The 10,943-nt window shown below is 25.5% G+C and overlaps 1 protein-coding gene across 2 annotated transcripts; it reads left to right on the top strand.

Annotated features, from left to right (window-relative positions):
* Positions 1 to 249: 249 nt before the first annotated feature.
* Positions 250 to 10,943, top strand: LOC117176146 (aminoacylase-1-like). 2 transcript variants are annotated; one of them, XM_033366228.1, is made up of 6 exons: positions 250 to 359; positions 468 to 565; positions 3,139 to 3,308; positions 6,362 to 6,865; positions 10,413 to 10,703; positions 10,779 to 10,943. In XM_033366228.1, exons 2-6 carry the CDS (start codon positions 478 to 480, stop codon positions 10,920 to 10,922), a joined length of 1,197 nt encoding a protein of 398 aa, XP_033222119.1. In that variant the 5' UTR covers positions 250 to 359; positions 468 to 477; the 3' UTR covers positions 10,923 to 10,943. The 2 variants fall into 2 exon arrangements, with proteins under 2 accessions (XP_033222119.1, XP_033222120.1); XM_033366229.1 differs by having other exon boundaries at positions 10,443 to 10,703.

The raw sequence follows: 10,943 nt of genomic DNA on the forward strand, positions 1-10,943 counted from the left end.
AGATCTGTTTTAGTTCAAAATTCAAATATATGTTTGAAAATTTGTCTCTTAGGTTGAACTGATTAATAACTTGGAGTTGTCAGGGAATTTTTTTCAGGATTCTAGTACACATACCGATTAAAAAAACTCTCGTTTTGAATAAAACAGGTTCTTATTGACTTTACTTTAAATTTTATATTCACGTCACTAATTGCGATAAGTACGAAGTATGCGGGTTGAATAAAGCTATCTTTATTGTGTGTCTGCAATCTTTCTGATAGGGAGGCTTATCAAACTTTATTTGTGTATATAGTAGTTGCGAAAACACTTATTCAAAGCCTTTAGACACCTTGTGCAACTATTTGTGAATAAGATAGAAGGTATGGCTTAAATTATATTTATTATTTTATAAATAAATTTATTTCAAATCATTTCACGTGTTTTCATAATCATCACAAATTTTTTTATTTTTGTTTGTTTTATTACAGGGCCTATAAAATGTCTTCTGATAAATTGGATGAATTAGCTATCGAAAATTTTCGAGAATATTTAAGAATCCCCTCTGTACAACCTAATGTTAATTATGGTAAGTTATAATGCGTAAATAACATTATTTTAATAATAGGCTCTTTTCATGAATTTTAGATAATATATTTTTTAAATGCTGCATTAAATTCTAAAAATCTTAATGCACTCCAAACTTTAGTTGAAATCTTTGTTTTTGAGAAAACAAATATTAAGGAAATGCAAATAATTTTCTTGTACATTTAGTCAATTTAAATAAGCGCGCCAACGGTAGCCAATCTAGCTTTTGACGCGACGCATGCGCTGCTTAGCCTGAATTATTTCCGGCGATCCGCCCAAACAATCAGATTTTACTGCGAAATTAAAAAAATATACTTTTTGAACATTAAAAAAAAATTTTAACTTATTCGAAAAACTTTCCTTTTTCTGGCACTAATTATAATCTTTTGCGGTTTTTTTTTCAATACAAATTGTTTCTAATTTAAAAAATGATACTTTGCAATGATAATTAGTTGTTTTCAGCAATTGTTGGAACAATTTATTAATGTTTTTAGCAATTTTCTCTCAAAATAGTGTTAGAAAGTCGCAGTTTTTTTTTCAATTTTCCACTTATTTTTAACTTTTCAGGTAGAGTAAAGCAATAATCATATATATTTAACTGAATGAATTGTTGAAAGTATTTGTTATTTTTAACAATATTCTTTAAGAATAATGGTTAATTTGCACTTTTTTCCAGCATTGCTTTAAGAAATATCATTGTTTAAACAATTTATTACTATTTAAAATAATATTCTCTTTGAAAAATGCTAGAAATATTAAAATTTTTGTCCATTTTTCACTCCGAGCAAGGTAAAAATTAAGGAAATTTAACAAACATAATTATTTCAAGAAATTATTAACGTTTATAACTATCTTCTCCTATAGTAATGCTAGATAGTTACAGCTTTTTCTGATATTTTCAACTTTTTGTTAACTTTTCACTCAGTGAGATAATAATTATTGCAACTTATAAACAATAATTGTTTAAACAATTATTGTTTATAACTAGATTATTTCAGATAATTGCTAAATAGATGCGGTTTCAAAATTTTTTTCTTCGCTTTGACTTTTAGTTATGACTGAAACATAAGTAAATAATAGGCAGAATAATTTTTTAAACAATTCCTTTCTCTTTTGTGATTATATTTTTCATCTCTTTTACAATTAAAATTTAATTATTTGGTTAAAAATTAAAGGCTCAATTAAATTAATTTAAATTAATTATTACTTAATCCAATTAATTAGTTGGTTGACAATTCATCCTTTTGGTTACAAAATTATCTTTTTCAGTCAAAAATTCTTTTTTTTTTTTGCTTGGACATCAAGTTTTTAAACTAAAAATATAAGAATTAAAATTTTTGTTTGAAAATTATCCTTTTAATTGAGAATTCGTCTTTTTTAATGAAATTAATCTTCTTGCTGGAAAATTCATCTTTTTTGTTGAAATTCAACTATTCTAATTGAAGATTCAGCAATTTAATTGAAAATTGATATTTTTGTGTGCAAATCCTACTATTTCAGTTCAAGATTAATTTTAGTTGAGAATTTATCAGTTTGGTTGAGAATTAATTTTTTTACCCGAGAATGAATTTTTAATAAAAATGTTTTTTTTTTTTAATTTTTATTTCTTTTTTTATTTGAAAATTGATTTGAAATTTGAAATTGATATTTTTAACTTTAAGTGTAACTATTCCAATTGAGTATTCCATCATTTTATTGGCAATTCATTCTTTTAATTTAAAATTTAACTATTTAATTTTTGTTTAACAATTTATCTTTTTTATTTGAAAATTTGTGAATTTTTAAAAATTAATATTTGTTGGTGGAAATTAATTTTTTTCAATAAAAGTGTATCAGTTTTGTAAAAACCCGATTTTGTTTAAACTGGAAATTTAACTATTCCATTATTTGTTGAAGACTGGGAATTTTGAGTTAAAAATTCAACTATTTGGTTGGAAAGTTGTCTTTTTTAGTAGAAATCCGTGTTTTTTATAGAAAATGTATGGCTTTTGTTAAAAAAATCTATGACTGAGAATTCACGTATTTATTTTTTTTATCGTCTTCTTTTTATAGAAAATTGATGTTTTTGGTTATAAAATGAACTATTTGGTTTAAAAATTCAAAAGCAATATTTTTACTTGAAAAGTTATGAATTTGGAACGGTTTGAATTTAATAAAAGTACAAATTTGTTTATATCATTATTAAAATTCATGGACTTTATCGACAAATTTATGAAATAATTATGTTTTTAATACCATCTAATTAAGAGCAACTGAAAAGATCTTTTTTCAGAAAAATTTATTTTAAATAATTTAATTATTTAAATAATCGATGGTGCTAATAAATCTAAGATTATTTTGAAATGGCTACGTACTGAAATTGTGAGTTCATTTTTTTCTAGGATTTAAGTAGACAGCTTGAAGAAGGTTTTAAATATTTGATATTTTCTTTCCAAAACTTTTTTTCATTTTTAAAAGTAAGTTAAAAATTAAAATTTAATTTTCTTCAAAACCTGAGTGTTTCTTACTCTTAATTTTTTACATTAAAACTTTCGAAAAATTTTTTTCCTTTTTAAATTTTTCTCGTCCTTTCAGATGATTGTGTGATTTTTATAAAAAAACAGGCCAAAAGCCTGGACCTCCCAGTAAAAGTTTTTGAAATATTCCCTGGGAAACCAATAGTTGTTATCACATGGGAGGGTTTCGAACCTGAAAAACCATCGATTTTACTAAACGGTCACATGGACGTTGTGCCTGTGTATTTGGTAAGTCTTTAAATAAACACTCCGGTACAATTTGAAATCGTTCACAAATTAAAAATGTATAAATTCTCTACCTTAAAAATCGAAAATACGAAGTTTTAAATCTTGAATGCTTGCGTTTGGAATAATATTGTTCACCTTTGTTTAATGTTATTGTTTTGATCAGATAAAATGTATTAAATAATTTGATGTTCTTTTTCGTCTACTGATTTAAAATAAATATTTTTCTAATATTGATTTTTAATTCTAAATTCTGAAAAAAATTGCTCTCAAGCTCCGCTGGGATCCGAACCCTGGTTTTTTAAATTGCCGATCTGGCATTCTTACACACTAAGCTACGGAGAGACGAGTTATTTTCTTCAAAATCCCTACACCTTTTTACGATTCTTAGCCATTTCTTCACAATTTATAAATAAAAATAATGATTAAAAATGATTTATTTTAAACCAGTAAACAATTAACATGAATCTATTTAATACAATTAATCTGGTCAAGAGCATAATATGAAAAAATAACAAAAATTCGACAGTTTGAAAAATTCATCTTACAAGCATAAGAAATTACTTTGGAATTCAACTTGCAGGAGTTATGAAGAAATTAATTTCGTCTCTCCATAGCTTAGTGGATAAGAGCATTAGACCGGGAATCTGAAAGACCTGGGTTCGAATCCCAGCTGAGCTTGAAAATTTTTTTTTTTAATTTAGAAATAAAAATCAATAATAAAAAATATTGATCTTGGACAAGTAGTCAAACACAATTAACATTAAATTGTTTATTATTCTTTTATTTTTAATGTTTAATGTTCAATACAAAATGAATAATTGTTTCGCTTATATTTGTTACTCAAAGTATTCTTTTTAGAATGCAATTAATAAAACCCCCAAAAAATTCAACTATGCTTCATTAAAAATTAATTCTTTTTATTTAAAAAGTCTTATAATGCATTTTGGGGTCAGAATTAATCTCTTCTAGTTGAAAATTGCAAAATCTGGTCGAATTTTTTTTCTCTCTTTACTGAAAATTCTTTCTTGCTTGCAAAAAGGTTTTTTGTTGGTGTAACTAATTGAAAAATTGTCTTTTTTGTTAGAAAATTAATCGTCTTGATTGGTAATTCATCTTTTTGGATTACAAATTCAACTATTTTGGTAGAATATTCATCTATTCTGTTAAAAAATTAAGTTTTTTAAATACAAATTAACTTTAATTTTAACGTCTTTTTGGTAGAAATTAATCTTTTTGTTTAAAAAATTATTTTTTGGTTAGAAAATTCAAACCATTTGATAGAAAATAAACTTTTGTTGAAAATTCACATTTTCGGATAAAAATGCCACTGATTTGTATCAAATTTGTCTTTTCGTGTGAAAATTACACATTTCAATTTATTATTTTTTTTTTTTTGACTGAAAAAATTAATCTCTTTTGATTTAAAATTTAAATTTTTTATTGAAAATATAACTACAGTGATCAAGTTGAACAGAAACTTAGAACATTCGTTTGTTATTCTCAAATTCAAAATTAATCTCTTTTGGTTAGAAATATAATTGTTTTGTTGAAAATTAACTACTTTTATGAAAAATTATATTTTTGAGTTAAATTTAAACTCTTTCGTAAAAGATTTGCCTTTTTGGATTAGAAATTTCATAAATTGGTTAACATTTTTTTTCTTGACTAAACATTTCTTTTAGTCGGAAATTTGTTGTTTTTTTTGTTTGAAAATTCAACTCTTCTGTCAAAAATTCGTATTTTTGTATGAAAAATTTAATTGATTAGTAGAAAATTAACTTTTTTTGTTGAAAATTTATATTTTTGTGTTGAAAATCCAATTTTTCGGTAGAAAATTCGCGATTGTAGTTTTAACATTTCAAAAAGTAGTTTTAACTTTTTTTTTGAATGATGAATCTTTTTTAATTGAAATTTTTTTTCAAGATACATCTTTTTTGATTGTAAACGCAACCGTTTATTTACAAATTAATCTGTTATGATTGATAATTCAACTACTTTATTAAAACATCAATTTGGTTGAAAACTTATACTTTGGGTTAAAAATTGGACTATTTTGGTAAAAAATGCAACTATTTGGTTAAAAAATAAATGTTTTGTAGAAAACTCTAGAGAAGCTACCTGATTAAAAATGAAACTAATTTGTTAAAAAATTCATTTTTGTTTGAAGAGTCATCGTTGTTTTAAAAATAAAATTCATCTATTTGTTCAAAATAAACTTTTTTGAATAATTATATTTTCAAAATATAAATTTAACTGTATAAAAACTTTGTATCAAATTCAACTTTTTGGCTTGAAGATTCAACAATTTAGTTAATTCTTTTTCCTTCTTGACTAAAAAATCTTTCTTGGTGGAACATTCGACTATTTTGTTGAAAATTCGTATTTTTGGGTGACAAATTTAACTATTTGGTAGAAAATTAAGCTTTTTGTTGAAAAATTATATTTTTGGGTTGAAAATTCAACTGCTTTGTTGAAAATTCGTCTTTTTGGCTTGAAAATTCTAAAATTTAGTTGATTTTTTTATTTCTTGACTGGGAAATTTTTCTTGGTGGGAAATTCAACATTTTGGTTGGAAATTTTTCTTATTTGGTAGAAAATCCATCTTTTTAAGTTAAAAATTCAACCATTTTTTGGAAAATGTAATATATTTCGACTTTAAATCTTACGAATGTGGTACCTAAAAAAATTTGATATAAAAGAATGTATTCGCCTATTATTCTCTTTTTTCTTATGAATTATCGCCCTATTTCCTCTGTTTTAAGAGCATTTTGGGCTGTGCATTCTGCAATCAAAAAATATTTTCTCGATATTTACTTCTTTATATTTATATTGATTTAAAAAAATTTATTTTTAAATTTTAATCTTTAAAATGACAAATTTGTGCCAAATTCCTGCACATGAACTGTCAAGATGGATTTCAATTTTTACTACAAATATTCCACCAATTTTTAATTTATAGAAACATCGACTATTAGTATATAAATATGAAGAATTTCGATATTTTATGAATTAATTTTTATTGTTAGACACTTTACATTTTATGGAAATTCCAGGATCAGTGGAAATATCCTCCCTTTGCAGCCCACATGGACGAAAAAGGAGACATTTATGGTCGTGGATCACAGGATATGAAAAGTGTCAGCATTCAATATATTGAATCAATTCGTCGATTGAAATTAAATGGAATCCGATTAAAAAGGACAATTCACATTTCATTCGTGCCAGATGAAGAAATTGGTGGAAAAGATGGAATGGAAGCTTTTGTAGCAACTCAGGATTTTAAAAATTTAGATATTGGCTTTGCCTTGGATGAAGGAATACCTTATCCAACAGAATCATTTATATTATTTTATGGAGAAAGAAGTAAATGGGATGTATGGATTCATTGTTCTGGCCAACCAGGACATGGATCTCTGATGTCTGAAAATAATTCTGGAGAGAAATTCTACAAAGTCATCGATCGATTCATGAAATTCAGGGATGCAGAAAAAAAGAAATTGCAGGATCCGAAAATTAAGCCCGGAGACGTTACTTCTGTTAATTTAACGATGGTCAAGGTGAATTAGGGTGGTTTTCATTTATTTTCGGTGGATTTTTTTAGAAGTTCTATGCCCAACCCATTGTCTTAACATGGGAAAAAGTCGATTTTAAACCAATTTTCGATTATTTAAAGTTTGTTTAACCCTCAATAAACACACTATATTTGAGTAACGACGTGTACACACTGGGTTAGATACACCCGGCCAACTTCAACAGCTCGTATCTTTGTTCAGAATTGAACAATTTTAACGTTTTTTTGTTGATTTTAATAGAGAAAATCCTCAAAAATTAAATAGTATGGGTTTCAAAGTGATAAATATATTTTTTTTAACCTAGTCATATTTTGCACTAAAAAAAGACATCTGCAAAAGTTATGTGAATTTTTCTTTTTTAAATGGCTGTTATTTATATAAAAATGAAGATAAAGAGGCTCAAATGTAGATAAATGGAAACTTAAAGAGTTGAAATTTAAAACTGCGGTTTCGGTTTTTACAGGTAGGTCCTTAAAAAATTTTTTTTTTCAAAGATTTAAAAGTTGGCAAATTTCAGGTTCCGCGGTAATGAATCATAGCGCCAAAAACTGCATTTCTCGGAAAAAATTATTGATTTCAACTATATATTTGTAATAATAATAAAAAATAATAAATATATATATATAATATGGATAAATAAATATAAATTTATATTAAGAAAGCTGTTTAAAAATGGTAAAGATTAAAAAAATACGAAAGCTATCGGCTTTGAGGACAAAATGATAGATACAATTTTACAATTTAATTTTTTATTTGGAATAAAAATAGAAGTCAATATCTCGAAGAAATTTTTGCACGCAAAGCTATTGAATTACGAATCAGTTGATTGCAACGTTACAATGCTCCACTGGGTGAAAAATACCCGAAGAGAAACGTTCGTGGTGCGACCATCTCTAGATTTCAGGACACGGATTTTGCTTTAGCATTACCAATATTTAAATAAAATCACATTTACATTTCGATTTTTCTGCTTTCTCGGATTTCACACACAATATACACACTGGGTGACAAAGACCCGGTGAGAAACATTCGATCTGCATCGTTCCACAGATTTTGGGACACTGAAGATGCTTCACCTAATTTTTGACAGATTTAAATATTTTTATGTATTAACTTGCTTTCCAAGAATAATTCTAAATTTATGAAAAAATTTAAATTATATAAACAATTTTATTTTGCTTAAATATATTATAAATGTATTTGTAAAATTATTTAAATACATTATGTCGTTGTTATAATTCATGAGGGAACTGATAATGCCTTGAAAGTAAGTTTATTTCGCGACTTACCTGAAAAAAAATGTTTAAAAAAACTAAAATTGTTTAAAAAATTGCAAATTAGTTTTGAAATGATTAGGCAATCTTGCGTTACTGATTCATGATTGCTTGTAAAAAAATATCAAAAAGTGTTAATAAACCGCAATATTACGTAAAATTCAAATTTTTCACTCATGGGTTTTCTTTGAAGACCCATAATCAAAATTTATGATTGGTTCTTATTCTCTGACGAATTCTGAACAGTATACTGAAATACGGAATTTTTTCAACAAATTATGTTGTTTAAACATTAGATTTACAAAAATATGACTTTTTCCCATGTTAAATCAATGGGAAACTGCATGGTTTCATTTTGTCTCGAATTTTCATGTATATCGCCCGCAAATTTCTTTAAATCCAGAAAAAAATGAATGCAGTAGAAAAATAATATTTAGAGGCTCCACAAGTCCCATAAAATTTAACACGTTTTTCCCATAAGAAAAAAAAGATGTTTTTCTGAATTTTATTCAGAATCGTCAATATTAGGTGAATCGAGTTTAAGCTTAAATTTCTCTTTAAAATGAGCATTAAAATACAAATGAATACTTTTTTGATCACCCTCGTAAATGTATTTTATAGGTTCCTAGAAAACCCATAATAAAAAAATTGGCATTTGCCAGTTTTTGGGGCCAATTATAACTTTTTTGCAGTTTTTTAAATCAAAAGTTGTTTCTAATAAATAAATTATACAAACTTATTTTCAACTTTTCAGTTAGATTAAGGCAACAATCATAAAGTCGAGGGCAAAATTGTATAAACAATTCATTATTGTTAATAATAATATTCTTTTAGAATAATGCTAGAAAGTTGCAGTTCATTCTAAAAGTTTATAATTTTGATACGCTTTTTAATTATAGTGAAGTAATCATTAATTGAAGTTGAAAAATTATTGTTTAAACAATTTGTTATTATTTTTAATAATATTCTTTTTGAATAATGTTAGAAAGTTGCTGTTATTTTTTTGTTGAAATTTTTCAACTTTTTGTCTATTCTTCACTTAGAGGAGAATGATAATTTACAAAATTCAATAAAAACAATTTTTAAACAAATTATTATTTTTTATGATTATGTTTCCTGTACCAATGCTCGATAGTTGCGTTTTTCCTGAAATTTTCCACATTTTGTCAACTTTTTACTCAAAGCGAAGTAATAATTGTTGAAATTAAATAACCATAATTTTTTAAAGAAATTATTATTGTTTATAACTATCTTTTACTATATGAATCATAGATGTTTGCGGTTTTTTCTGAATTTTAACTTTTTGTCCACTTTTTACTTAGTAAGCTAATAAATAATTTAGGTTATCAAACAAAATTGTTTAAACAATTTGTTATGATTTATTCTTCTTTTAGAATAATGCTAGAAACTTGCGGGTTTTTCTGAAGTTTCAGTTTTTCTTTGACTTTTCAGCTAGGAACAAATAATAAATATTAATACCAATTTAAACAAAAAGGCTGCCAATAACAATTTCAAAGAAAATTTTCATTTACTATGATCCACATTAAATATTTCAAATATATGTTTTATTTCAGGAAAATATATTCAAACAAAAAGGAAGAGATTAAAAATAAACGATTATCAATATTGTTTATTATTTTATTTGTTTTAAACTAAGAAGTCAAAGTAACTTAAAGAATTTCAGATAAAATCGTAACTTTCTAGCATGCCAGCATTATTCATAGATATTATTCAAAATAATAATAAATTTTTAAAACACTCATATTTGTTAAATTGAATTAATTATTAACTCACTGTCATTCAAATGTCCATAAACAGTGGCAAATTTTAGAATAAACGGCACATTTATAGGATTACTAAAATCTCTTCACTCATAGTCAACTTCTTCAAATTTTGTTTCATTATCAGGATACTATACTATAGTATTAATTTGATTTTATATTTATCTAAACCCTTCATGTTGTCTTGAATTATGTAATGTTTATACACAATTCTTATTAATACAAAAATACGAACTTAGAATATAAATTGAAACAAAATTAAACTTTCTTAATTAAAATAAATAACCAGCAGAAAGTATTAAAAACATTAAATTATGTTTCCCTAGAAATTTATTGTTACTCATTGAATTAGTAATTTAGTACTTCTAAGCTAGATAGCATAAGAGTAATTAACCGCTCGGAGAAAATTTAAATTAAAAAATATTACAAAATAAATACTGAATTTCGTATTAAATTAAAATGTCTTATTAATTTTAGGGTGGTATACAAATTAATGTGATCCCGCAGGAATTGTCAGTTGGATTTGACATTCGAATCGCTCCTGATGTCGACCATAAAAAATTCGAAAATATGATAAAAAGTTGGTGCGAAGAAGCAGGACAGGATGTGTCTTATCAAATTTTGACAAAAAATAGGCCGGTCGAAAATACAAAATTAGATGAGAACAATATTTTTTGGGTTGCATTTAAAAATGCCTGTGATGATGCCAATTTGGAGTTGGAACCAATTATTTGTCCAGGTGGGACAGATGCTCGCTACGTGAGAAAAGTATGTCCCTATTAAAATATTATTTGATCTAAATATGCTTTCTTCTTTTGTAATAATAAGTAAATTTATGTTCAGGTTGGAATTCCCGCCTTAGGATTTACACCGGCAAATAATACGTCTCTACTTCTTCACGATAACAACGAGCGTTTGAATAAAGATGTATTTTTAAGAGGAATCGATATTTACATGAAAATTATACCGGCTGTCGCCAACGCTTAACTTTAGGAATAAAATATCAAA

Source organism: Belonocnema kinseyi, chromosome 7, assembly GCF_010883055.1.
Source record: "Belonocnema kinseyi isolate 2016_QV_RU_SX_M_011 chromosome 7, B_treatae_v1, whole genome shotgun sequence".
Taxonomy (NCBI): Eukaryota; Metazoa; Arthropoda; class Insecta; order Hymenoptera; family Cynipidae; genus Belonocnema; species Belonocnema kinseyi.

What these genes read in the sequence shown, in the direction of transcription:
- LOC117176146 (XM_033366228.1), top strand. Translation starts at nt 478, where the DNA reads ATGTCTTCTGATAAATTGGATGAATTAGCTATCGAAAATTTTCGAGAA. An exon ending in ACAACCTAATGTTAATTATG is followed by an intron (nt 566 to 3,138) that starts GTAAGTTATAAT and finishes TCGTCCTTTCAG; the next exon opens with ATGATTGTGTGATTTTTATA. An exon ending in TTAATTTAACGATGGTCAAG is followed by an intron (nt 6,866 to 10,412) that starts GTGAATTAGGGT and finishes TATTAATTTTAG; the next exon opens with GGTGGTATACAAATTAATGT.